This window comes from Alternaria atra (assembly GCF_907166805.1).
Source record: "Alternaria atra isolate CS162 genome assembly, contig: 28, whole genome shotgun sequence".
NCBI classification, from domain to species: domain Eukaryota; kingdom Fungi; phylum Ascomycota; class Dothideomycetes; order Pleosporales; family Pleosporaceae; genus Alternaria; species Alternaria atra.
In genome coordinates this window covers 2,077,770-2,102,214 of record NW_025091326.1, presented here as the reverse complement: position 1 = coordinate 2,102,214, position 24,445 = coordinate 2,077,770, and the positions used below count along the sequence as shown (strand labels likewise).

Sequence of the window (24,445 nt, the reverse complement as noted above, 5' to 3'; positions counted from 1 at the left end):
GGCCTCACAAACTCAATGTCACGCCCAGAGATGGTCATCCAGCCGAGGACATCTGTCCGCATCGTCATTCAATGGTATGTCGTCTATCATGTTGAAACCATCCCTACGGATATCGCTGAAAGAAAAGAACCCACACCCCGTTTTAGTTTCCCAAAGAAAGTTACTCCTCGTCCTCCTCATTCGGCGCCTGCATCTCCTCGATATCCTCCTCCTCGAAAGTGTGCATGGGAACCGAGTACAAGCGAAGAAGAGACTTGTTGGGATCCTTGACAAGCACATACTTGCCCTCATCCATCCTCAATACCATATCAACGATAGTACGGACAATAGCCCATCCGTTGTTAAGGTTAAGGGCCATCTGAGCGGCAAAGTCACGGGGCTTGGCGGTAAGGACACCGAGAATGACGTGGTCGTTGTTGTTCTTGGGGTTGGTACGGGACACGAAACTGCCGTACTGTTAGCCGAAGTTCAATAGACTAAATGATTCACAGGAATACATACCCAAGTTTCATGGTGTCGGCCTTGGCCAGGATACTCTGCACAGTCCATCGGGCAAGCTTGCAGGAGTTGTTCTTCATCTCAGTGGCGAGGACAGCACCACGCTGGCTGGCCAACTTGGATCTCCAGTCGAGCGCACCACCAGCTCCTTGTGCCTTGTTGTCGAACTCGTTCAGGGCCTTGATGGTCAGGTACTGGTCTTCACCGTTGATGTTGTTCTTAACAACAGCGTCCAGCTCTGTCCGGACAACCAGGTGCAGAGGCTCCTCGTCCTTGTCCAGAGACAGATCGAAGCGGCGGTACCTGTATGCCTTGGACGCTGGTGGGTCGGTCTCAACCTCCTCGTTGTAGAAGGGGTGCTCGTGGGGCATGTTGACCTTCTGTGTCTCGGACTCGGAAACGACCTGGAGGGGGAAGATGTTGTTGATGTGGGTGGCTTCGAGCATGAGGGCGCCGGGGCTGTTGATGGAGTCCTTGTTGCCTTCGGAGATTTCGAGGGGCGCGTCGGCGGCGTTCTCGTTGACAGTAACCATGTCCAGACTTGAGCCATCGCGCTTGTCGATGAAGACCTTGTTGCCCCGCTTGGTGAAGACCAAGTCCCAGGAGTAGACAGATTTGGTGGCGCACATGAGCATAGACAGGACGCCGTCGGTAGCGAATACAGTAGCCTCGTCCTTGTCGGCAAGCTCCTGAATGATGGGATCGCTGGAAGTGGTGACATTGTAGGCAGCACGGTCGAGGACGTTGAGTTTTCGCTCCGAGGTCTTCGCGCCAGGCTGCTTGTCATAGCTGCGGTCGTAGTAGTAGAGGAAACCGTAGTTGTCGATGTCCTCGCCTTCGTGGGTATCCAGGTTGAGCTTGCTGAGACGGGAGAAGTCGATCTCCTCCATGACGTTCCATTCGGGCTTGACCTGCACGGAAGCATCGCGGTTGCGCTGGGGCTTGTCGTCCCTCCAGCCAAAGCGGCGTCCTCCCCTGCCGCCCCGTCCACCACGCTGGTTGTCGTACTGGTTTCCACCACGGCCACCAACACGCTGGAAGGTGCCCCGCCCTCCGCGTTGCGCCTGTCCACCCCGGGCTCCTCCACGTCCACGGAAGACAGTGCCGCCGCCTCGTCCAAATCCTCGACCGCGGGCTGATGTGCGTGTGTTGTCGACGACGGAGAAGGTCGCCTCCTCTTCGGCGGCCTGGATAGCGAAGGGGTTGGTCTGCTGGTTTGCGCCGTATACCTGTTGGTCTATAAACTTGTTAGCTTCCATATAATCGTCTTCAACCATGTCTAAACATACCCCTGTAGTTGCGGTTGCCGTACTGCTGGCGTCCTCCCCGCTCGCGGTCCTTGCCCTCAGTCCAGTCGGCCATGCGACCCAGCTTGTCGGCCTTGGAGTAAGGCGCGAAGGGCACGCCGTCGAGCATCGACTCGGTGGTAACTGGCGGTCCCCATCCTGACGTGTCGGGCAGCGCGGACACGAGGTCCAGTAGTGATGCGGGTGCCATTTTGTGTAGTGTCTGTAGGTGGTTGTTGCCGCACAGAAATTATGTGGGCAGCCAAAAACTGGCGCTAACGAAACGAAATTCCTACCCCGCGTCACCTTCACCTAAACATCACTCCACATCCTACCAAGAGCTCCATTTCCCTCACCAAGACCACCTAGTGCCGAACCTTCCCGCAGTCTGATAGCATGCACTTGAACTTGCCAAACTCACATAATCCCAAGGAACACCCGAAGATATTAACAGCACGGTCAAGGATGGTGCACACCGTGAGCGTGTGTTAGTCGCATCTACCTAGATATCATCAATGGGACCAGAATTGTTGAAGAAATTCCCATCCTAGGTACTATCGTCTCAGTTCTGTAAAACTGGGAGCAAGCATGGATATAAGAACGTCCCTACTACTCCAAATATCCAAGCTTCTATCGTTCGACGCCACAGAAATCACGTCAAGTTTGAGGATGACTATGCCAATCACATCTAGCAAACAAGAGTTCTCTGCGCAAACTTCTCTAGTCTCTCTTCTTCGGAATACTCGTCTCATTTGCAATAGCGCACGTTCGAAGATATCTTGCTTTCCAACGGGCTACCCCACATCTAAAGATGGCGTTCCGGTGAGTGGGAGGCACAGTAGAAATGTCGAACGCTTGCTATGTGCCATACCGCGATTGGTGCGTTTTCATCGCCTCTCGCTTAATCTAATCAAACCATAGGATTTACAGCAGTATATTTAGGCAGGTGCAAGGAGACTCATGCGCGCCACGTCCCATATGGCTGTAACTGGCCACCATCCGCATCTCGATCCTAGCATATAGGTACAGCTACATGGACTTGCGGGGCTATGGTGACGAGTCTCCCACCCTCCCAAGTTCTCACCGGTCTTCAAGAAACGGTCAGAAGGGTAGCAGGGGAAAACGAGTTTCGACGTCCTTTGAGAACCAACTGGACTACAAAATGCGACAAGCAACGTGCTGAAAAGTCTTCGTCTTCACAGCGTATCAATACACATATTAAATTGTATTCATACTGACAACTTCAAGTTTTGTTAATCCAGGGTGAAAATCGTTGAAGTGCTCTATCTCTTGTTTATCCTCCCTCCGTACATGATGCAGTACAAGCCTCTTGACAAAGCAAAGAATGAAATTCGAGTTCTTAGATTCCTTGATCTTTCCACTCCGGTCTCAACTGAAAACCCCATTCAATGCTCTATCGAAAATGTTCCGCTCGAAGAACGTTCTTCCCATTTCCGTTCGGATCAAGAGTACCCGCATACCGAGGATTGCCCGATAGTGTGGGATAGATTCGCAAAGTGCGTAGATCTTCGGGATGCAACCCTGGAACAAACGAATCTTGACAAGGCCACATCTATGGGACTCAGTCAAGCCCATAAGCAGCCCAGCAACTCTCGTTATACATGGGGCGATTTTGAAGCTTTGTCATACACTTGGGGTGGCGGGGGTGATGTAAAGAGCATTACCGTGAATAGAACCTGTAAAGACGTTCCAAAGAATCTCGAAGCAGCGTTGAGGGCTTTACGAAAGCTGCAAGAGACACGCTTGGGTATGTGTTATTGGGTGGATCAGTTATGTATCGACCAGAAAAATCGGGTAGAGCGAAATGAACAGGTCAAGCGCATGAGACATCTATGGCCGAGCTAGGGCAGTCATAGTCTGGCTGGGTCAAGAAGAGAAAACCGACGAGATTGCAGTTCGGACAATGCGCCATCTCTGTCGAAACCCCTGTGTGGGAAATCCATCACGACTTCCAGATGACTTGCTAGTTGACGGATGGCCCGCCCTTTCCGCCTTCACCAAAAAGCCCTATTGGACCCGAGCGTGGATCATTCAGGAGCTTGCTATGAATCACAACTCGACTTTGATATTTTGCGGAAAATTCAAGTTGACAAGAAGAATGATACGCTTGGGTGCCAGGTACTGTCAGAAGTTTCTACAAGGCTCCGAAGACCAGTCTCATCGATCCGATCAGAACTTGGACTCAGCTGCGTGGCCCAGGGCTAGTCGCGTGCATCGCCTAGCAAGTCTTACCTTCAATCCAGGTTTTGAAGTAAAGTTGAACCCCTTGTTGAATCTTGTTCGCCGAGCCGACGCAACTGATAAAAGGGACAACGTTTACAGCATACTCGGCTTGTTGGATCCTGCGATCTCTGTAGATATCGTTCCAGATTACGAACTCTCGGTGCAGCAAGTTTTTACCGACTTTACGATCGCTATTATCGAGAAATCAGCGAGTCTGGACCAAATTGTATATGGAGGTATCCCAAATCAAAAAGGGTGGCCATCATGGGTACCCGACTCGAGACTGCCATTTGTCCGTCACCACATTCAGCATCTGAGATCCCGTCAAGCAAGCGGAAATCAACCAGTCCAAACTCGATTTATGAAGAGAGAGAAAGATGGAAATCTTCTTGCTTGTAGAGGATTCCAAGTGGACATGGTCGACGGTTCTGGAGCTGGACGTTCTCCACGTTGCCATCCTACTAAATCACGTTACACCTTGAACAGATACAGCGGTCGAACACCTGAAGCGCTCCAAAAGACCTTACTCATGGGTCACCCTGGAGCAATCAAACAAGTACTTCTTGAAATACCATGGACATCAGGATACAATGTTAGTACTAATTTTGCAAACATCCGTCAAACCACGGAGTGGCACAACATCTTCCAGTCAAGCCATTTTCGAAAGTTTCATGCATTCAGAAAGCGAAACCAAAACTTTCGTATTGGGGGCAAGAAGCTCCGAAGCTTTTTCCCTTATTACTCCAGGAAGAGTGTGGAAACCGAGACCGTCTTACCATGCATGCGTTTGGCTATACTGTCTTTAGATCACCGAGCTCTTATAACAACAGAGACAGGCTATTTAGGCTTGGCTCCAATAGCTGTTCGCCCAGGAGATGTCGTTGCCATCTTGTTAGGCTGTAAATGTCCCGTGGTCTTGAGGCCATGTCGTGATGATATGTATCAAGTTATCGGAGAGTGCTACATCCACGGGCTCATGGATGGGGAAATCCTAAGTCAGGAGCGTGACGGACATGTTTCACGGCGGGAATTTGTCTTGTGTTAGCAAGGTTTTGTTTCATCGTTGCAATATAAAACCTTGATCAAGTACGCACGCATCACGAGTTTGAACAAGAGAAAGACAATCATGTAAGGAGCACAGGTAGGATGCCTTCAGTCTTCCATCTCCATTACTTTAATTCCGAGGTCTATGCTCTACAATTGCACACACACCAGTATATAATATCTCCTCTTTTTACTAATCCTAGCCTTTCGCTACGAGCCTCTCGTCTCTATATATATAAACGTTGTTGAAAACGCGATTAAAAAACTCTACTGTTGATGAATGGATGAAAACGAAGCTTGGAGTATACGCAGGTCTACAATGCACCAATGCGATCCAAGAAATTAACAGAAAAGTGTATGCGTCCAGAATAGGGTCGTCAAAAACGTGACCAATCGTGAAGTATCGCTGCGCTGCATTGCGCTGTGCTGTAATACGGATAACCGCTCAAGTCGATGATGATGATGATGATGATGATGATGCCGCCGCCCAGTCTATGAGATGTGGGGATAGGGATAAGTGTCGTCGCTTTCTAGATCGAGGTCCTTAGTCGGTTCGTCCCTTCCCATCAACAACATGTCCATTCTTCACCTCTCCACTCTTCTTTGGTATCGTCAAGCAGTTGATGCCCAGGTAATCGCAAATACTCGTAATAACCAAATGCGCCCATTTGCCATAAACCACGGCGGCGAAGACAAAGTACGCGCGGAGGTACCATAGCTCGAAACTAGCCGAGACTGGTCCAAACGTCGTACCAGGAATCGTGAAATAGGGGTGGTTGACAATCAGCGCACCACCAATCATAGGCGCAAGCATAATAGTCCAGTAGGGAAAGGGTTGGTGCGTAAGATGCGCGAGGATAATCTTTGTCGTCATACGTCCAAACACCAGACTCATGGTCAGGCAGTATAAGACGAGATGATTGTCTTCAAGTAACTTGGAGTAAGGGGATCCAAGCCACGCCATGGTGCAAGTGACGAAGATAACCAGCGGTGTCCATTCTTTGAGTAGCGGGAGCAACGGCTCATTCCTGGCTCGGCGTGCTTTCGCGACGTTGACGATGCAGGCGGGGAGATGGGCAACGAAGAATGTGAAGAGGATAATGGGGACCCAGAGTTCTTTTAGCGTGACGTTGCCGATTTCAGAGGCGTACGACGGGAAGTAGGTGGCTAGGGGTGTGGACCAGATTTCAGGACCAAAGTAGCCGGACATGCATATGAAGGTGCATGCGAGGATTAATCCCTCTGTAGATAAGTCCAAGGTCAGCAGAATTCCTAGCGCAAACCAAGTGGATAAGAACGTACCTGTGGGACCATTGAAGTAGCCCAAATACAGCGTATGCGTGTGATATGTCTCCCACGTCGAGAAGAACATGGGCAGCACGGGGATCAACGCAGTGAAAGCGCCAATCTTGGTGCTTCCGTATCCTACGGCCGCCGTCTCGAGGAGACTAGCCAAGGTGCAGTTCAAAGAGTCTATTCCATGGCTACAAGGTCGCAAAATCAGTATCGTGATATTGGCGCTTTGGGCTATGTGTTTATCACGTACTCAAAAAGTTCTCCGAGCGGACTCGATGTGCCGGTTCGGCGCGCTTGCTTTCCGTCGACGTTGTCCATGGTGGAGTACCTGTGGCTGTTAGCACGATGACCTGTATCTACTCTAGGCGTCAATTCTTACATCCACATGCCAAAGGCGAAGCTGTAATATACCCATGAGGGCGCCGGTCCGACCAGATCCGGGATGTATAGCTCGAGCAGGAATATATTCCCCAGAATGAAAAAGAAGCCTAACAATGTGACGAGGTTCGGCGCAAGCCATAGCGGCAGTAGTTCGACAAAGGCATTCCACTAAGTTCATGTCAGGTCGCGTTGCGAGTGCGCGGCGTGGAAGGGTGCGTACGTAATGCTTGAGAATGTAGCGCGAGATGAAGGATTTGTCGACACTCGAGTATTTGTACGTTCGGAGGTGTTGCAGGGCATCTTCCGAGACGCACTCATGCCTTGCGGTTTCTGCGCATTTCATTGTAATCAGTACATGGTCAAGAGTTGTAGGCGCAAAGGAGAGACTGCAGGGGTCGTACCTTTGCTCGGCGGCATGGTGGGTGATGTGACGGGAAGTGGTAAAGACATGAGTTTGGCGGGGCGGATTAATTTATATAAGGGATCGTGGCCATGTGGTGAAGCGGGGAATATGCGTCGCGTCTGCAGGTGCCGCCTGTCTCTTGTGGGATGGGATGAACAACGGGATGGGCGCCTTTGGCGGGCGTCAAACTTCTAAAGGGACGGGTCCGCCGGCTCGGTAAGGGCTCAGGGCAGGGATCTGGAGATTGGCCCAGGTGCGCGTCATAGTTTAGCTCCAATCGCTCTTGCACGTGAAGATCGCGGACACATAGCCCATACAAATCTAATCTGATGAGACCATTACAACGTGTAAGATAGTGTAACGATGAGTGTTATCATTAAATACAACTACCAATAAACAAACTGCCATACAAGTACTCTTACTATCGAGCCCTTCCCGCACAGACGAGAAGCTCGGTCAAGCGTTCCACACACCCGCTCAAGAGCTTCAAAACATGTAACTCAACTCAGGCGGCGCGCCGACCTGTGAGGGCGCAACCTGTGTAGGCGCCACCTGTCCTGCCTTCAAAGTAGGTCTACGTCGGCCATCACCCTACGATGCCGCAGCAGCCTTCCTCTGATCCTCCTCCTTCCGCATATCCTCGAGAAACTTTTCCCACGTCTCAATGGTGCCCTGAAAGAATTCGACATGTGCGTCTGCGAGATCGCCCAGGGTATCTTTAAATTCAATGGCTTTGATACGTTCAAAGTCGGACACCTCCTTGACCGTGTGCTCATCAAAGGCCTCGCTGGCTTTCTTAGACATCTCGACTTCGCCCGTGAGCCGCTCAATTTCAACCTCCAGTTTGCGGACCCGTTGTCGCCGCGCTTGATCGTGGTCGATACCCCGGAAGTCTTCCACTTTGGATCGCAGGAAGCCAGATGCACCCATGCCGGCCCCTGTCGCGCTAGCCAAGGAATCCCGATCCGCGGCGGATTTGGCAAGGTATTCGCTCAGCTGTTCGAAATCGAGCTGCTTGCCTTCTCGCGTACGGAGTAGTGTTTTCACAGCTTGGATGTAGGCATCCATATCGCGCAGACTAGTAAGGTAGTTTTGGTCTGTGTGGTCTCGAATAGACTTGAACCCCTGTGAGGTGGTATTTACGGAAGCAGCGAAGGATGTCAGATTGCCTTCGACAGCAGGTTCCATGGTCGTCAGCTTCTGGCATTGTGTGGCTAGATCGGCGTAATCCGTCTCCAGGTCACCCTGTCGCCTGGCCACCTTGACAGTAACCTTTTCAACGTTGTTCAGATCCTCGCTGAGCTTGTTGGCTCGCTCGCTAACCTCGATGAAACGCTGGTCCGGCTTGTGTATCTTGGTAAAGGTGTTGACAAAGGTGTCGGCGATGGCGTCCACGAAGCCGCCGCCGCCTTGTTCGGACCCGCTCGCAGCTCTTGAGGACCTTCCCTTCATGTGCTGATTCCAGTCGGGACTCTCCAGGAAGTTGATTACCAAGGCTGCTCTCCGCAGCACTGGGTGCAGTGCTATCCGCTTGAGGAAGCGGTGCAATGAGTGGGCTCGCCGCTGTGTGAAGTCCGGGCCAAAGCGGTCTCCGCGCACATACTCCATCTTGTGCTTGTCGGGCAGCGGCGGGACGGCGCATTGCGGGTATTCTTTCGAGAGCTGTTTCCAGAGGAAGACGAAGTCTGTGAAGCGGCGACGCACGGAGAACTCGGGTTTCTGGAAGGACTGGAAGTCGGACTACGCGGGGTGATTTGTTGTTAGACCCTGAACATGTAATACTACCGGAGCTGTAGAAAAAAGCACCAACCTTTGTGGTTACTTGGTACGAGACATATTGGTTCTGCGTGCCTGGCAGCTCTTTCTGAGGGCTGCCGACGAATGTCTCTAGGCGCCCTTCGCTGAAGTCGGCCGCCATTGCGTGTCTGCGGACAGCCTCTGGATCGCGGATGTATATGAGGTGGTTCTTTTTAAGCTCCGCGATATCGCTTATCTCGTCGTATTCGGGATCGTCAAGTATATCGTCAAACTGATGCGGCGGGCTTGCTGGCTGGGGTCGTGTTAAGCTCGGAGCGTTGTCGGTGACGTCGGTTGAAGCCCCGGCATTAGCGCCTTTCTCCATGGCGGGCGCACGATGCCTGACACGCTCGTACATGGCTCCAAAGTCCTCCGCGCTCCGATGGAGCGAATGATTGTCAGTCAAGATAGCCATGATATAGTGAATGTGTTTTTTTAAGAAATGATTAATAGTGTGTAATGAGTGCACCTAACCGCCATATATATTGCGGGTCAAACGTGTACAGTGAATGAAGAAAGCGCGACTTGTCCAACAAACATGCACATATGCCGCGTGCGTGCTAGAACCCTCAACAAGAGAAGACATAGGTATCGTACGTGATCTGACCAAAGAACCATAACCCAACCCAAGACATGATTGTTACATAGCAGTACATCAATGGTCATCAGCGCCGAAGCGCTTGCTGAACTCGTCAAAAAGCTGTGGAGTAATCTCGTCGCTGCTGTTTCCGTTTACAGTCCAGAGCACACCTAGCTTGTCATAATGTTCAAGCAAAGGTTCGTTGTTTTCCTTGAAACTCTTCAACCGCGCCTTCCACACCTCTGGATCGTCGTCGGCTCTTCGGGTAAGCGGCTCGCCCGTAACGTCATCCTTGCCGTCAACCTTTGGCGCATTGAATGTGGTGTTGTAAACACGTCCTGATGCCTCGTGTACCCAGCGGTTGCATATACGATCGATGATAATATCACTCGGAGTATTGAGGTTGACCACCATGTTGATGGGTACGATGTTGTCGAGCTGTATCGCTTGAACAGCGGTCCTTGGGAAGCCGTCGAGTATAAATGAGGCCGACGGCCTGTTAGAGAAGGTGTATCGCGGAGCCCGTACCGCCGAGGGAATCATGACTGCATCTACCGTAGTCTCTGGCATGTCCATGGAGCTGAAGTTGAGCGCATATGGGCGCAGTGCGTTGTCTCGTATCCACCCGCGGGTCGTGAGTTCATTAACGATGAGGCGCAAGATCATGGTGTCGGGTACTAATTTGCCAGACTTCATTGTGGACTCGGCTTGTATGCCTGCGCTAGTTAGCACTTTTTCAGACGACGAAAACGATGCGCATACCAAGGGGTGTCCGCTCCCGTACGTTCTTTCTCAGCAAGTCGCCAGAGCTGATTGCCGAAAGCTCGGTGAATTTGTTCATCAAGCGCTCTGTCTGAGTGCCTTTCCCGACGCCAGGCGCGCCGACCAGTATGATCCTGGCGGCCTTGGATAGCCTTTGGGCAGGCATTGTTGTGAATATGGGTTGTCGCGAAGGTATGCTGTAGTCGCGAGTCTAAGAAGATGCCGCTATGTATAGTAGAGGTCGGTACGGTGAATAAAGCTCGAGGGCTCCGCCGAAGGCTGTTTGTAGTTGCTAGAACAAATCCATGGCGAAAATTGAGTGAAATGAGAATCGGGGAGTTTAGGTAAGAAGCGACGTGACGGTAGGAAGTAGGGAGTCTCCACCTGATAGGATGGCAGAGGGACGATTACCGTCGGATAGACGTGGAGGTGAGGGGACGGCCCAGCCTTGATGGCATTCAATTCGCAAGCCGCGCTGTCGTTCTTGCGGATATCGGAGACGCCAACGCCTCGGCCAATTGACCATGACATGCCGACTGACAAAAGAACTATTGGTCCTTGAGCATATTTGGTATCGTACAAGAACCCGAGGCCGAGTGCTGCTGCCTATAGTGTCCCATGGCGCGCATCGAGCAAATGCATCCGGTTTCTTCCTAGCTGTCACGACTATGCGCGTCAGTCCAATGGCTTATGCGCACCGTTGGTGGCGACCAAGCTTTACCCAGCAGATCGCCCGGCGGTCCCTGAGACTAAGTCCGAAGACGCAACGTCAGCGGAGCCCATTTTCTCAAAGCTGCATCATTCCATTCCTTGCCGCAAACTACGTCCACTGACATCCACCATCTCTTTTCTCACTTCATCTGTTGATTCTGTATCAAACCTACAAACCACTTTAATTCTTGTACCGTACACGTCACTCTCTACACACCACTCGGCGCAATGTACGCCGGTCGCACTGCTTCTAGGGCAGCGCCCGCAGTCTTCAGAGCGGGCATTAGGACCACTACACGAGCTCATCGCCCTATGCTCAGGAACTCACCCGCAATCCGCATACTCATCCCCCTCCGTGCCTTACAAACCGAGTCGACGTCATCCAACAATGCGCAAAACTATCCACCTCCTGGTTTCGACCCCAAGCAGGCGAACCAGCATTTGCTCAAGCAACAGGCCCAGCCACGGTCAAAACAAGGCGTCGAGAAATCGGATCCTCTTATCCCCAAGTCCGGCGCAACCGCTAATCCAAAAACACACGCACAAGATGTACAGACATTGAGCGAGCTAAAGATGGAGAAGTCGGCTGCTGAGACCAAGGAGGAGAAGAAGGTTTTGGCAAAGAAAGAGCAAGACAAGAAGAAGTTGACCGTCTGGCAAAAGGTCAAGAAGGAGCTGGTTCACTACTGGGATGGCACCAAGTTGCTCGGCTTCGAGGTCCGCATCAGCTCCAAACTGGCACTGAAGATGGCGGCTGGTTACGAGCTTACCCGCCGTGAACGCAGACAGGTATGTTCTTGAAGGCGACACTTCGGCATGTCGCTAACAACACCAGTTACAACGCACCGTACAGGATCTTGCCCGTTTGGTACCCTTCCTGCCCTTCGTTATCGTTCCCTTTGCGGAACTGCTACTCCCCGTAGCCCTCAAGCTCTTCCCCAACATGCTGCCCAGTACATACGAGGGTCAGTCAGCCAAGGACACCAAAGCTCAGACCCTCCGAGCAACTCGCAAGGACGTCAGCAAGTTCCTTCGTACAACACTACAGGAAACTGGTCTACCCGTCTCCGCCGAGAACGCGCAGACAGCCGAGTTCACCGAGTTCTTCCGCAAAGTACGCACCACCGGCGAGAAGCCAACACCAGACGAAATCATCAAAGTATGCAAGATCTTCAAGGACGACCTCACCCTGGACAACTTGTCTCGGCCCCAGCTCGTTTCCATCTGCCGTTACATGAACATCACCTCTTTCGGCACAGACAACTTCCTGCGCTACCAGGTCCGCGTACGCATGCGTCAAATCAAGCGTGACGACAGGGCCATTGCTTACGAAGGTGTCGAGACCCTTTCCGTTCCCGAGCTCCAGACTGCCTGTGCAAGCCGTGGTCTACGAACCTACGGTGTCTCTCCTGGCCGATTACGTGATGACCTCACTAGCTGGCTCGACCTCCGTCTAAAGCACGGCGTTCCATCAACCCTCTTAGTCCTCTCCAACGCTTTCGTCTACGCACAGGGTAAGGAAACAGAAATGACTTCTCAAATCGATGCCTTGGAAGCCGTGCTTTCCAGTATCCCCGAGGAATTGTACCACGAAATGGATCTCGAGGTTCGCAACGCCGAAGGTGCCGCAACCAACAAACAGCGTCTGGAGGTGCTCAAGGAGCAGCAAGAACTCATCAACGAGGAGAATGAGCAGTCTGAGACTGTTGAGAACAAGGCTGCTGCGTCGCCTAAGGATCATGAGGATATTGATGAGAAGCCTGCGAAGGAGGCGCAGGAGGCTAAGGAAGCCAAGGCTGAGGAGGAGGGCAAAGAAGCTGAGGCTAGTGCTGGTGACGCCGCTGGTGGAAGTGCCGAGCGCGCTGAACAAGATGAGCGAGCTATGAAGATGGATGATCCTACAAGCAAGGGCGAGAAGCCTGCTGAGGCGGCTAAGAAGGAGTAAAAGCAAACCGCCGGCAGCCCGATTCTCTACTTTTTGTGTATAGCTACGAATCTCTATTATTGGCGCCTCGAAAAAAGGTACGTGGAAAGTGCATAGAAACTACCCATTCTCTCAATCATGGGATAGGAATTATAGAATTGTACTCTATAGAATCGAGATATCAAGATATCATGTCGCAATCATAACGGTTGTTGAATAGTAACTAAATGTTGACCCATTTCGGCTTCTATGTGATGCTTGTTCAAATACCTCTTTCGTCTCCAACCTCGGGCAGACTAGAAGTCTAGATCATTGACGTCATGCCTCCCACTTCCGCTTCCTTCCCCCCACTCCACTTCGATCTCCAACTCAACCAAGCTTCTGCCAAGTTACACATCAACTTGGCAAGTGAAGGTTGCCTTTGCCTCCCTTGCCCGTCTGCTTAACCTATTATCCTATTCTGTTTCATAACAAAAAGATCACACTGCGAAAGGAAAAAAAAAAAACGAAGTTTCAAAATGCCAGACGCAGCGCAAATCAATTGTTCCCTAGGAACCATCAAAACAGAACTAGAATACCTCGCATCTTCTGGTGTCTTATCGCCGCCGCAGTTGCAATCCATCCAGGCGCAGTTACCTCAATCCAACGGTCAACCCTCCCAATACATCGACCCCAAATACGTCTCTGGAGGCAACCAATTCAATCCCGCCTTGGTCGCGCAACAAGCACAGGATCCGGGGCATCCGGCGAATCCCAATCATCCAAAGGTATGTTTTTGGACACTCAATTTTACATGATCATTATAGTATTCTGGTAGGGAAGAAGAAGATTGATCCGAGAGTAATTCGACGGATTAGAGAAAGCTAACACCGAGGCCAGCACCACGAATGGGCGAGCAAACTAGCGCATAAATTCGGTAACGCAGCCGTCTACGGGGCTGGAGCGACGTTTGGGGCTGATTTAGTCAATGATGCTATGAGGAAGTTCTGATTCAAGGCTTAGGGGAGATGTGTGAAGGGAGAAAGTTGAGGCAAATAAGCTTTTTCAATCCACCTCGTGAGTAGCCTTGCTGAGAACAAACCTGGTTCCGTATACTCGTTCCAGCTTTTACACACACACCTACCTCGATATCTTCAGCAAATATCCAATATCTCAATCTTCACCGTTCTATTCTTAATCCCATTCTGAAAATCCTCAAACGTTCTATCTTTCTCTTCATCATCCATAGTACCGAGATCTCTCAACACCAACAGCTTCAAACTTGGCAACGTGGAAAGCGTAACGTAATCATACTGCCACGTTTTCCGGGAAGCATGGGTATAGTTTGTAGTGATGACTTCAATCTTATCCCTTTGACCGATTGTCAAAGGTTCCAGCATCAGTGAGACACCCGGAGACGTCGTTGCGCCGAAGGAATTGAAGGTAAAAGGGAAGTATTGTCCGAGCTCACGTCGGATCTGACTACAGGCGAGCGGCAGGTTCATGGCTAAGATTTGCGTCATGGGCTTGAGATTCCAGGCTTGCTGGTGGTTGGGCCGTCCACGCAGCATTCTTTGTCCGTTACCGCTGGGCATGAGGTAGATTTCGTGGTCGCCCAGCGCGAAGTAGTAGATTTGATTTCGAATCTCGCTGGGTAGACGTAGGAAGGGTGAGTCGAGTTGGTTCCGTGTGCTGACGACGGTATGACGCACTGCAGTGGCAGCCATCTGCATCTTCGGTTCGGCCTTTGTAGCCGGTCCTGGCATGGAGGGGGTGGTAAGTAGTCCGATTTTGGGGTATTTAACAGTCTGTATTTTCGACCTTCGCTGATCAATAATCTCTTGCGCGAGTTCAGGTCGCTAGAGTTGATCATGCGTCGCTTGACCGGTTAATGACCTGCTAATAGTAGTACAAGGGCTGGAAAACAAGGGAGTCTACGAGTATAAATAAAGCCTTCGGTATTGAATACCTCATTTTTACGTACATTGATTTGATTGTATCCTATTAATGTTCCGCCACAGTCGGTCCGGCGCTAGTGGCGGTGCTATCGCAGTCGCTAGTGCTCGACCTATCGGTTATGTTCTCGAATACACGCGGAAGACTTGTACTTCGAGAATTTCGAGAGCTTTGTTAGAAAGATGTTCTTGGTTGTGGAGGACTGGGCGAGACACACCAGGTGCCCATGGGGGTGCCTACTACAAGCATGACGCTAAAAGCGCTAGCGATTGATAGGCCATGTTTTTTGCCCTTTGCTTTACCAAAGAGGCAATACTCTCAGTCTTCAACTACAAAGAAACCCATCTTTGCTAAGAATATCATGCGGGCTAAAGGGTGTCACTTCTTTCGTGTCTAGTGCCAATAAACATCTCTGCCATGTCGAATCGAGCACTCAATTGAACCGATCATGTTTTAAGATTGACATGTACGCCTACTTGGGCAGAACAATAAGACTAATTCTATGAAGTAACTTGTAAATACTCCCACCAAATTCTGAAAGACACTGTATACCACCACCCTCTTACAACTCAGCAAATTAAACGTCCGCACATCCCTACTTACTACCCAGCTCATGACGCTGCTCCTCCACACTAACCTGCCCACTCATATCCCGCTCATCGATCTCAACAACAGGCCCATGATACGTCTTCCTCGCCCAAACCGCATAATAAACCGCACTAAGCACCGCAATCGCCCCCGTAACCAGAATCGCCCAGTTCATATTCGCAGGCGTAACCTCCGCAAACGTTGGCCAAAAGCTAAAGAAGAAAACGAAACTAAGATATGCACAAGCGAAAACGTTGTTCGCGATGCCTATCGCGCCGGGAAGACGCCAAGGGCCCCATACAGCACGTACCATACCGTCGCTGGTCGTTGTGGATATGGTATTTGTGTCGAAGGCTTCGCTGGGGGCGAGGATGGCGCCGGTGCAGCGACGGTAGAGGAGGAGGGACGATGTGAGTAGGTAGGAGGAGAAGAGGCCGGCGATGGCGACGGAGATTACACCGTTGAAAGCGACAGTCGATCCGATGTTCACAAGGGCGAGGAGGCAGGCGATAAAGCTTGTGACTGCTACTGCGTAGACGGGGATGGACGTACGGTCGCTGACCTGGTGGAGTTTAACATTATTGTTTTTGTATAGATAGATGGGTTTGTATACATACCTTGCTTAAAGTTCGCCATCCAGGTAATCCTCTGTCTCTTGCAAACGCCCAACAGATTCTTGATGTTGAGGCGGAGAAGCCTACGTTCGCACTGATGGTAAGTACCATGACGATAGATGCCATGACTGCGGCACCAGAGCGTGATTGCACGGCGCGGTGGAATATAGCCATGAAAGGGAAAGCGGGGTTTTCCTCCAACACTTCGTCGAGATTACCCATGCGGAAAAGCACAGTAAGTATCATCGCGAAACCAAGAGAGCCGTTGATGGCGATTCCCGTCATGATGGAACGAGGCACAACGATCTGCGCGTTGTGGATCTCCTCGGACAACTATAGCAGTACATCAGTGTCTTGCAGCGAGTAATAGTGACAGGTTGTAACCTCTTCGTGGTTATACTTACGTGAATCGGCCCATCACCACCAACAAACGCAAAAACACTACCCATAATTCCAATACAAAAGCTCAATCCCTGCGTCTGCCAACCCCCCAAGTTCACAAAAGTCGTAAATATCTCCTTAGCATTTCCCTGCGGCCCAAGCACCAACAAAGGAATCAGAATGGCAAAGAAACCCAGGATGTGCAATATAAGTAGCGCGCCTTCGAACTTGGGTAGTAGCCATCCAGCAGCAATGTTGATGAAGACACAAAAGGCAATGATGGCCCAGTAAAGGAGGGTGACATGCCAGTTTTGAGGGACGTAGGTATCGGGTTGGCAAAGCATTAGGAGGCCTTGGATGAGGCCGCCGGTGAGGAAGGCGCCGGAGCCGAGGGATGCCAGCCAGCCGCAAAGTGTAAGCCATCCTGGGAAGAAAAGTGTGTTAACATGCGCTCGAATTGAAATAAGTAAGAGTTGGAGGTGATTGCCTTACCTGAAATGTAGCTCAGCAGTTTCTGAGAGTTTCGAGGTGCGAGCATAGACACCCAATGATATTGACCACCCGATGTAGGTGCCCTTCATCAACTCTTAGCCATTCGCTTCATCAACTCCAGTTTTTAGATGCACACTTACATTGACACAAGCTCGCTGAGAACCATGAAAACGGATACGGTACCGACCCATACAGTAAGGTAGCCATAAATGACGCCAGCCGGACCACCACTACTCTGTTTAGCACACTGCTTCAGCATCGATATGCTGTGCTATGTACTCACTTCTGGAAGCCAACCAGGAATAACCTTGAACATTGTTAGCTACGTGTCAATGTAGTACTACGGGGTTGTGCGACTTACACAAGAGATCCCTCCCAGGTGATCAAGACAGTACAGCTGAAGCCTAGGATAGATAGAAAACCGAATCGACGCTGTAATGTCATTAGTGATGTAAGCATACATAGTAGAAAAGATAAATACCTTCAGCACAGCTTTCTTCCCCAGTCTCGCAAGTGCAAGATCATCTTTTCTGTCCGTGGACCGAGACGACGTAACGGTCAGCTCAACATCACCACTCTTAGTTGTAAGCGACGCCATCGTGTCACCAACACGAGAGGAAAAAGCGTTAACAGGGCAATCAAGGAGCCTGTGAGACGACCGATGATGATCGAAGAAAAGAGAGAAAGAGCGAAAAGGTTAAAGAGAAAACCGATATGCCGTACAAACAAGTAGCCGCATAGATGAAAGCCAGAACGGCTCATGCACAGCATTGTAACCGAGATATTGATACTCGACCCTGATCCTTACCGTTACCCTATATCCCGCTCGCCAATAGGATCACACCGCTGTATCCCGGTCCGGACCACCTGCTAGAAGGAATTTAGGTGCATATGCTTGCGTGCCGTGCCACTTGCAAGACGAAACGAGGGTACAGCAGGGGTATGTGCTCGCCGCAATGAACGCCAAAATTTTACATGTGTTGGTATGCACTGTCTAGAAGCTGTTACACTATCGAAATATATTTACTGCTGTGCCATGATATTCACTGCGATATTGTTGTAGCCGGCATAGGAGCTACGGGCTCTACTTGCACCGCCCAGCTCTTCGATACCTGGATACTTCTATCGGGTGCGCTTTGAGAGCGTTTAGAATTCTCGGAGCGTCCTGATCGCGATATGTCCATGAGTTGATACCCTTTACTATCATCTTTGGAAGTATGCTCTCCTCGACGGCGCAGATCGTCTAAGCGCAAAAGCCCAGACTCAAATCCTTCCATGAAGAGTTTGGTGTACGGAAGACACGTAGTTACGATGGCAAAGCATTGTACGATCTGGTTGCAGATAGACGAACGCCAGTAACCAAGTGTCAGATCGTCTTTCAAAGCGGTATCGGTGCTTTCGCGGTTGAAGAAGCCAAGCTGGATCGCAGCAGCAACTAGAACTCTGTATACAGTTTCTCAGTATGTGACATACGTGCTGGACTTCAAACATACAGTAACCGACATGAAAAGAGCGTCATAACCGCTGCTTTCCGTTGGCGTCTTATATGAAGTTGCGCTGTTATGCCCAATTCCAATGCCACGATCGCGATCTCCGTTATGATGTTGAAGCAGGTGACAATATTCCACCAGGTCAACTATTCGTCGTCAGTCGCAAGGCCAAACGAGCATCTGCGTAGACAACTGACACGATCGATACACCGGTCCAATGTCCTATCCCATGGCCGTGGAAGCCGGCATTCGAATGCTGCCACCAACACAGAGCACACCAGCCAAAGGGTTATAAAAGCTAAGACGCCGAAGTTGATTCTCCGATGGAGCTCGGAAGGCGTTAGGTGATGGACGAAGGCTACGACAGCAAGCTTCGAGAAGCCGAGGGAGGCGATAAAAAAGATCATCGCGGCGTACTCGCTCTTCGCACACATCAGCGCTGTTGACCAGATACTCGAGCAGAGGTAGGATGTTACCTTAAGGTTCGACTCGATCTGATACCCATCCAAGGTTGCCATTGGTGTTCCAAAGCCATAATGAGCTTGCAATGACACGGCGACCGATTGTGCGACGCAAAATGCCTGGTAAACTTCATTAGCAAACGCTCTTAGATATCTTGAAGTTGAATTTACCAAAGCCACAAGTACGAGCCATGACTCGATTGTTAGGCTCCGAAAGACATAGAACTTGATGCCAGCATGTGTGAAGAATGCCAAAAGACTGGTAACAAGAGTGAACCAAGTGATGATCTGAACGATGGGCGTCCGATTCAAGTCCGATATAATGACTTGATCCATCGTCTTAGACACACACCAGAAAGACTGTTGAGCGGAGACCGATCGACGACTATCGCGAAAATGCACATATTGTATGGGTTGTGGGGTGAGCGGCGCGCATAGCAAAAGGCAGGGTGAGTGTATCAGGTACGGACCCGCCAGTACGGCTCTCCTCGAGATGAGTAGCACACCGAGGCAGTGCTACCTGCAGCTGCGCAAAGTATCAAAGTTGGGAGACTATAGTGACGATGCCGCGTTGAGCATAAGCGGCTGATATTCCGGCTAAAAGAGCCTTTCATTACCTCGCAGAACGTTCGACACCTCGCATGTTTCAACTGAGGTAGTCAAAAGAACTGCCCGCGCAACTCAAGCATTTTCTCGAAGTGCTTAAGCATGCCCAAGGACGCCGCGCATCGTTGTGGTGGTGCTTGTGTGATGTAAACGGGTCGAGCTGGGTGCACCAACACAGGCACGTGTTTCCGAGGCTGTTGTTGATGAAGGTATCGACTGATCCGAAGATGGTTCGAGCCGCGCGTTTGTTGAACATATCCTTGACCTCAGTTGGCAGGTATCACCGCAGATTTCCCGATATTCTGGGACGCAATTTAGCTTCGATATAGGTATGCACGGAGTACTAGGTCTTAGAGCGAAGCGGGAACCTGATCTCCACACTAAAACAGTGTCGGGAGCGGTCCGCATCATCTGAGTTAGCTCTTTGTTGTCGGTTAGTCGGACAGATGCCTCCATTCGCCTATAGCGCGATGGCGTGATACTCGCCTACGGGGAACGAGGGTCTTCAACTTTGCGAAGTGGAGGACGCAGGGGATTGTAACAGTATGCCTGAAGGCGTGGCCGATTGGCTTGCGGTTGAACGGAAGGATACGCTACTTCATCCGCGAGTGGAGTCGCTCCAAGCCAATGAACAAGCTCCCACTTTCGGGTCTGGAAGATCAGTGCATACGAATGGTGAGTTGAGCATTGCGAAAAACGGCTACGCGTTTCGTCGTTGTGGAGAGACCTCTGTCTTGAGCTGCGTAGCAAGCGGTTTAGTAGCGCGTAATCATTCGGTAACCTAAAACAAGCGCGTGTTCGCACCTGCTCTGACGCGACCACTCACGCAACACCAGACCAACGCTTAATACATCAAATATGTAAGCATGCAATGCCATCGGAGCTACGACCAAGTTGCTATCGAATGCAGCTGCCTGTCACAGTGCAGTGGTAGTACACGTATTCAACACAGATTTCTCCTCGCTTCTTAGTTGCCCTCACCACAACACGGCATCGATCTGTGAAGCATAACCTGATCTTGTACATCAACATACAAACTACGCATCGCTTAGTGGTGTTACATGTGAAATTCTTCACAGAATCAGCGAGAAGTGTCGAGCTAACGTGAAATGCATACTGTTCGGATTTTGGACAACCAGACCCCGCATCACCTCAACTTGCTCCATGAGAATATCGAAACACGTTGGACTTGCTTACCAAACAACCCACTTCTCTACGCTTTATGTGCAACTGTGGTCTGTACAATAATGACGAAGCTTTTCCTGAATACACTCAAAGTGTCGGCTGTGAGTCCCCCGATGTCCGTCGAGAGATCTCGCCCCTTGACACCTCAGAGTAGAACTAGGCTGCATTCATGGGTATGCCGACGGGTTTGCGTCTTACTCTGCATCATGTAACAGGCAGTTGAGTCACCGAATACGCTCAAATACCTCGCTCATATACCCTCATACACTAGTTGTGACGCTTTCGCATCGAAACAAACCACACGCGACGTATGCAAGGAAACCGAGGAGTTTTATTTCCATCTGATCAAAAATGCGAATTTGCAATTTGCTCGGCATTGCCATCAGCTCAATTAGAAAAGCCTAGTTAACCTCGTTAAACAAAAAAATCACATCAAGTTCGCTTCTCTTCCTGTCTCCACGTCGTGTCCATCTTCTGTCCTCAGAAACTCCGCCACACACAAGTTGACCTCTGCAACAAGCCCGTCACCCAACCCATCATCTCCAAACAAACTATTCCACGCCATCTCAATCCTCTCCATCCGGTTCATAGTCGTCACTGCCCACTTCGCCCTCGCACGACTACTTTGCAGCCCGTGTGGAAGCCAGAACCCAACCTGCTCGCCACTCTGCTCATATTCAAAATGGGCGTGTGAGTTGTGACAATGGTACGTACAGGACGAATATTTTGGGTTGTGGATATTATCGCGGAGGCGGCGGCGGCGAGAGAGACAGTGCTCTGGGCAGGGGTCTGTTCGTGCTGAGGTAGGGCAGAGTGTTAATTTGTGATCAACAAGCTGCTCAGGTGCTGTTGTTCCGTCGGCGATATTTGCGAATATCTCGTCTCCGGTTTCTATCTCGATATATCGATGTTCGGCGAAATCTTCAATATGCTTGATCTTGTCGGAGCCGTTAGGGGACATTACATCGATACACTCGACCGCTTCTTCTTCTTCTTCTTCTTCTTCTTCTTCACCAAAGAGCCTACCTACGCTCCCCCCCTCAAGGTCATCCATACCTTCCCTAAACCAATACTTGTACTGCTCTTCGGCAGCCTTCTCATCATTCAGCCTCTCCTCATACGACCTGACATGATTCAGAGTCTCATCGGGCACATAGCACTCATGCCACGGATCCCTATCCCCAAACCCACCCCACTCCTTCAGCGCCTCAAAAACGTCCTCAACATCGCTTCCCGACCTTAATACTAAGGCTGCAAGCCAGTAACCCGGCTGCACAAAAAGGTCCCACTTCTCGTGCGTACGTGCTCTCTCAGCACAAGTCCGACACTGACATTCGAAATGTCTCGACTCCGGAATGCTCACCGGTGCAAAGCCCTGGAACGCTGCGAGTCTTTCAATCAACCTCAACACCGCAGGTTTATTCACAGGACTACTTTCATCGATGGCAAGATGAATCGACTCCTCTTTGGCAAGGCCTTCCGCTAGCAACATCCTCCATGCTTGGTAATGTCTAACCTGAACTTCCAATCTGTTCTTTATGCTACTCAGTATTGGAGCGAGGATGCGCGTCTTCTCGACCATGCGGTCGCCGTGGAAGAGTAAGGGAACCATGCCGGTAGCCTGGTATTGTGAGCCGTAGAAGGAGTCGTGACGGAGGGGATGACCACCTGAGCAGCGGGACAGGTCGGAGAAGACGCGCGAGAGTTCATGTTCGATCGTAGTAAGGACTTGTAGTGCTTGCGTATGTGTTAAAGTAAGTGATGGAATGGAGAACAGGTTTGGCATTGTATGAGGTTGTCTAGCTGAATCTTTTGGTAGCACGATGTTAGCAGAATTATTGGAAAACAAGAGAGACGCCATGTGCTTGCGATGATGCACCAATATTTACTCAAATGAATGATGAGTCAGTCAAGTGGGCGCTTCAACCACAGTTCCATACTTCAACTTACTGACCAACGAGGATCCCTATGTATCCAACCATCAGCTGCCTCTTACTGTGTTGAACTGCATTTCCGTCTTGCATAGTTTTGCAAATTATCGATATCATTCATGTCTGTTCAAACCCACAAAGACAAACACGGAGAAGCGGAAGATTGTTATTTGTTTGGTTCGATGACACATCGCTTGCTCTTTCGCAAAGTCATGAAGTATGTGTTGACATCCATTTCCGCCTTATTGAACGAATTAGCTCTCGACGCGCTAACGCCTTCCAGAAAGGTGCAATAGAAGTTAGCAAGGGCATGACGAAGCGCAAGCAGGGCAAAGTGTGCACCGATGCAGGCTGAATTCATGTCAGTCAGATTCCCTCCAAGTAAAGGTACACAAGGCGAAGGCTTACCTCAGCTACCTCCACCGAATGAGTAGTAGCCTTGTAACATATCTTTTGAAGGGTCGTCGCAGCTCGCAGGAATGTTGCGCCGCGTGCACCGGGGTCCGAGGACTCCACGATCTCAATTGAGAAAGGGAGGTCAAATCAGTCGCGTTTCCATATAACGGTTGAACATCTCTCCACTGTGAGGTGTGGGTTTTGGGGCCAAATCGGCCAAACGGCCAAACAAATCGCTTGGAATCTCGAATCCTTTCAAATTCTACGGCCGTAAGTCCATACTTCACAAACTACGTATTCCACACTCTAGAATGGTGGCGTGATTGATGTAGCGGATATTAATTCCCGAGTTCTCAATCACAGTTCAATCTTCATAGTCATATCTGAAGTTTCAATTCCTATATTATCCGTTCCTACCTTACCTGCACATCGACCATTCCAAAAAGATCAACATGGTTGCAGAAGAAGTATCCCCAGATTTTCCTTTTGAGAAAAAACATGTCAAAACCCTAGATTCGTTCATGGCTTACGTTGACACCGGCACTCCCAATACAGCCGCAACGACTGTTGTCTTCGTTCACGGAAATCCGACGTCATCTTATCTTTGGCGTAACATTATTCCGCACATCTCACCTGTTGCCCGTTGCGTCGCGCCTGATCTTGTAGGCTTTGGAGATTCGGGGAAGATGCCTTCCAACGGCTACTACATAAGAGAGCATGCTGAATATTTTGGAGCGTTCATGGAAGCCGTATTACCAGCGAATGATAAGGTAGTATTGGTTGTACACGACTGGGGCTCCGCTTTGGGATTTGACTGGGCACGAAAAAATGAGCAACGTGTGGCTGGACTGGTTTTCATGGAGTTTGTCTACGCCTCCTTAACTGCGGAAAACTTCGTGGGCTGGGATGACCGCTTAAGCAAAATGCGCGATCCGGATACTGGGCATAAGTTGGTCCTTGAAGAGAATTACTTCGTTGAGGTTATTCTTAAGAAACATGGTACTTCGAAGGGAGTCCCTGAAGCTGTAATGGAACACTACCGTAGGCCGTTCGCAAATCCGCTCGACCGCGAACCGCAATGGCGGATGCCCAACGAGATTCCACTCGAGGGTCGTGCTCCAGATGTCGGCAAGATGGTTTGGCAAGCTTGGGAATGGCTAAAGGCGGGTAATAATCAAGTTCCAAAACTGATCTTCTGGGTGGAGCCAGGTATGTTGGTACCGCCGCACAGGGTCAAGGATGTTGCCGAATGGATGGGCAACCCCAAGGTTGTTGGGCTCGGACCATCTGGTCATTTCCCGCAAGAAGAATATCCTCATCGTATTGGTGAGGAGACTAGGAAGTTTGTCGACAATATCCTAGAAGGAAAATAAGCTGGCGGAACATAAAATACAGCAGCAAGGATACCAACAAGTTGCCAATCGATACCTTGTCCTCTCT

The 24,445-nt window shown here is 50.4% G+C and overlaps 11 protein-coding genes across 11 annotated transcripts; 3 read left to right on the top strand and 8 right to left on the bottom strand.

The window, feature by feature from the left end:
* Positions 1–160: 160 nt before the first annotated feature.
* Positions 161–1,995, bottom strand: ALTATR162_LOCUS7777 (uncharacterized protein; the record flags this gene model as incomplete). The annotated part of the gene is made up of 3 exons (XM_043315406.1): positions 161–446; positions 502–1,735; positions 1,788–1,995. The coding sequence occupies 3 exons, from the start codon at positions 1,993–1,995 to the stop codon at positions 161–163; spliced, it is 1,728 nt and encodes a 575-aa protein (XP_043171341.1).
* Positions 1,996–5,616: 3,621 nt separating this feature from the next.
* On the bottom strand, positions 5,617–7,092 carry ALTATR162_LOCUS7776 (uncharacterized protein; the record flags this gene model as incomplete). The annotated part of the gene is made up of 5 exons (XM_043315405.1): positions 5,617–6,314; positions 6,375–6,556; positions 6,619–6,696; positions 6,748–6,917; positions 6,970–7,092. 5 exons carry the CDS (start codon positions 7,090–7,092, stop codon positions 5,617–5,619), a joined length of 1,251 nt encoding a protein of 416 aa, XP_043171340.1.
* A 651-nt stretch (positions 7,093–7,743) lies between these two features.
* Positions 7,744–9,364, bottom strand: ALTATR162_LOCUS7775 (uncharacterized protein; the record flags this gene model as incomplete). The annotated part of the gene is made up of 2 exons (XM_043315404.1): positions 7,744–8,892; positions 8,963–9,364. The coding sequence occupies 2 exons, from the start codon at positions 9,362–9,364 to the stop codon at positions 7,744–7,746; spliced, it is 1,551 nt and encodes a 516-aa protein (XP_043171339.1).
* A 240-nt stretch (positions 9,365–9,604) lies between these two features.
* ALTATR162_LOCUS7774 (uncharacterized protein) lies at positions 9,605–10,457 on the bottom strand (the record flags this gene model as incomplete). Its single annotated transcript, XM_043315403.1, has 2 exons — positions 9,605–10,245; positions 10,292–10,457. 2 exons carry the CDS (start codon positions 10,455–10,457, stop codon positions 9,605–9,607), a joined length of 807 nt encoding a protein of 268 aa, XP_043171338.1.
* A 773-nt stretch (positions 10,458–11,230) lies between these two features.
* ALTATR162_LOCUS7773 (uncharacterized protein) lies at positions 11,231–12,947 on the top strand (the record flags this gene model as incomplete). Its single annotated transcript, XM_043315402.1, has 2 exons — positions 11,231–11,791; positions 11,838–12,947. 2 exons carry the CDS (start codon positions 11,231–11,233, stop codon positions 12,945–12,947), a joined length of 1,671 nt encoding a protein of 556 aa, XP_043171337.1.
* A 497-nt stretch (positions 12,948–13,444) lies between these two features.
* ALTATR162_LOCUS7772 (uncharacterized protein) lies at positions 13,445–13,916 on the top strand (the record flags this gene model as incomplete). The annotated part of the gene is made up of 2 exons (XM_043315401.1): positions 13,445–13,693; positions 13,806–13,916. 2 exons carry the CDS (start codon positions 13,445–13,447, stop codon positions 13,914–13,916), a joined length of 360 nt encoding a protein of 119 aa, XP_043171336.1.
* Positions 13,917–14,059: 143 nt separating this feature from the next.
* Positions 14,060–14,671, bottom strand: ALTATR162_LOCUS7771 (uncharacterized protein; the record flags this gene model as incomplete). Its single annotated transcript, XM_043315400.1, has 1 exon — positions 14,060–14,671. The coding sequence occupies one exon, from the start codon at positions 14,669–14,671 to the stop codon at positions 14,060–14,062; it is 612 nt and encodes a 203-aa protein (XP_043171335.1).
* A 785-nt stretch (positions 14,672–15,456) lies between these two features.
* Positions 15,457–17,534, bottom strand: ALTATR162_LOCUS7770 (uncharacterized protein; the record flags this gene model as incomplete). Its single annotated transcript, XM_043315399.1, has 8 exons — positions 15,457–16,011; positions 16,067–16,396; positions 16,468–16,868; positions 16,937–17,019; positions 17,077–17,166; positions 17,220–17,243; positions 17,298–17,368; positions 17,418–17,534. 8 exons carry the CDS (start codon positions 17,532–17,534, stop codon positions 15,457–15,459), a joined length of 1,671 nt encoding a protein of 556 aa, XP_043171334.1.
* A 445-nt stretch (positions 17,535–17,979) lies between these two features.
* Positions 17,980–18,944, bottom strand: ALTATR162_LOCUS7769 (uncharacterized protein; the record flags this gene model as incomplete). Its single annotated transcript, XM_043315398.1, has 3 exons — positions 17,980–18,379; positions 18,430–18,572; positions 18,624–18,944. 3 exons carry the CDS (start codon positions 18,942–18,944, stop codon positions 17,980–17,982), a joined length of 864 nt encoding a protein of 287 aa, XP_043171333.1.
* Positions 18,945–21,105: 2,161 nt separating this feature from the next.
* ALTATR162_LOCUS7768 (uncharacterized protein) lies at positions 21,106–22,464 on the bottom strand (the record flags this gene model as incomplete). Its single annotated transcript, XM_043315397.1, has 1 exon — positions 21,106–22,464. One exon carries the CDS (start codon positions 22,462–22,464, stop codon positions 21,106–21,108), a length of 1,359 nt encoding a protein of 452 aa, XP_043171332.1.
* Positions 22,465–23,457: 993 nt separating this feature from the next.
* ALTATR162_LOCUS7767 (uncharacterized protein) lies at positions 23,458–24,378 on the top strand (the record flags this gene model as incomplete). The annotated part of the gene is made up of 1 exon (XM_043315396.1): positions 23,458–24,378. The coding sequence occupies one exon, from the start codon at positions 23,458–23,460 to the stop codon at positions 24,376–24,378; it is 921 nt and encodes a 306-aa protein (XP_043171331.1).
* Positions 24,379–24,445: the final 67 nt, after the last annotated feature.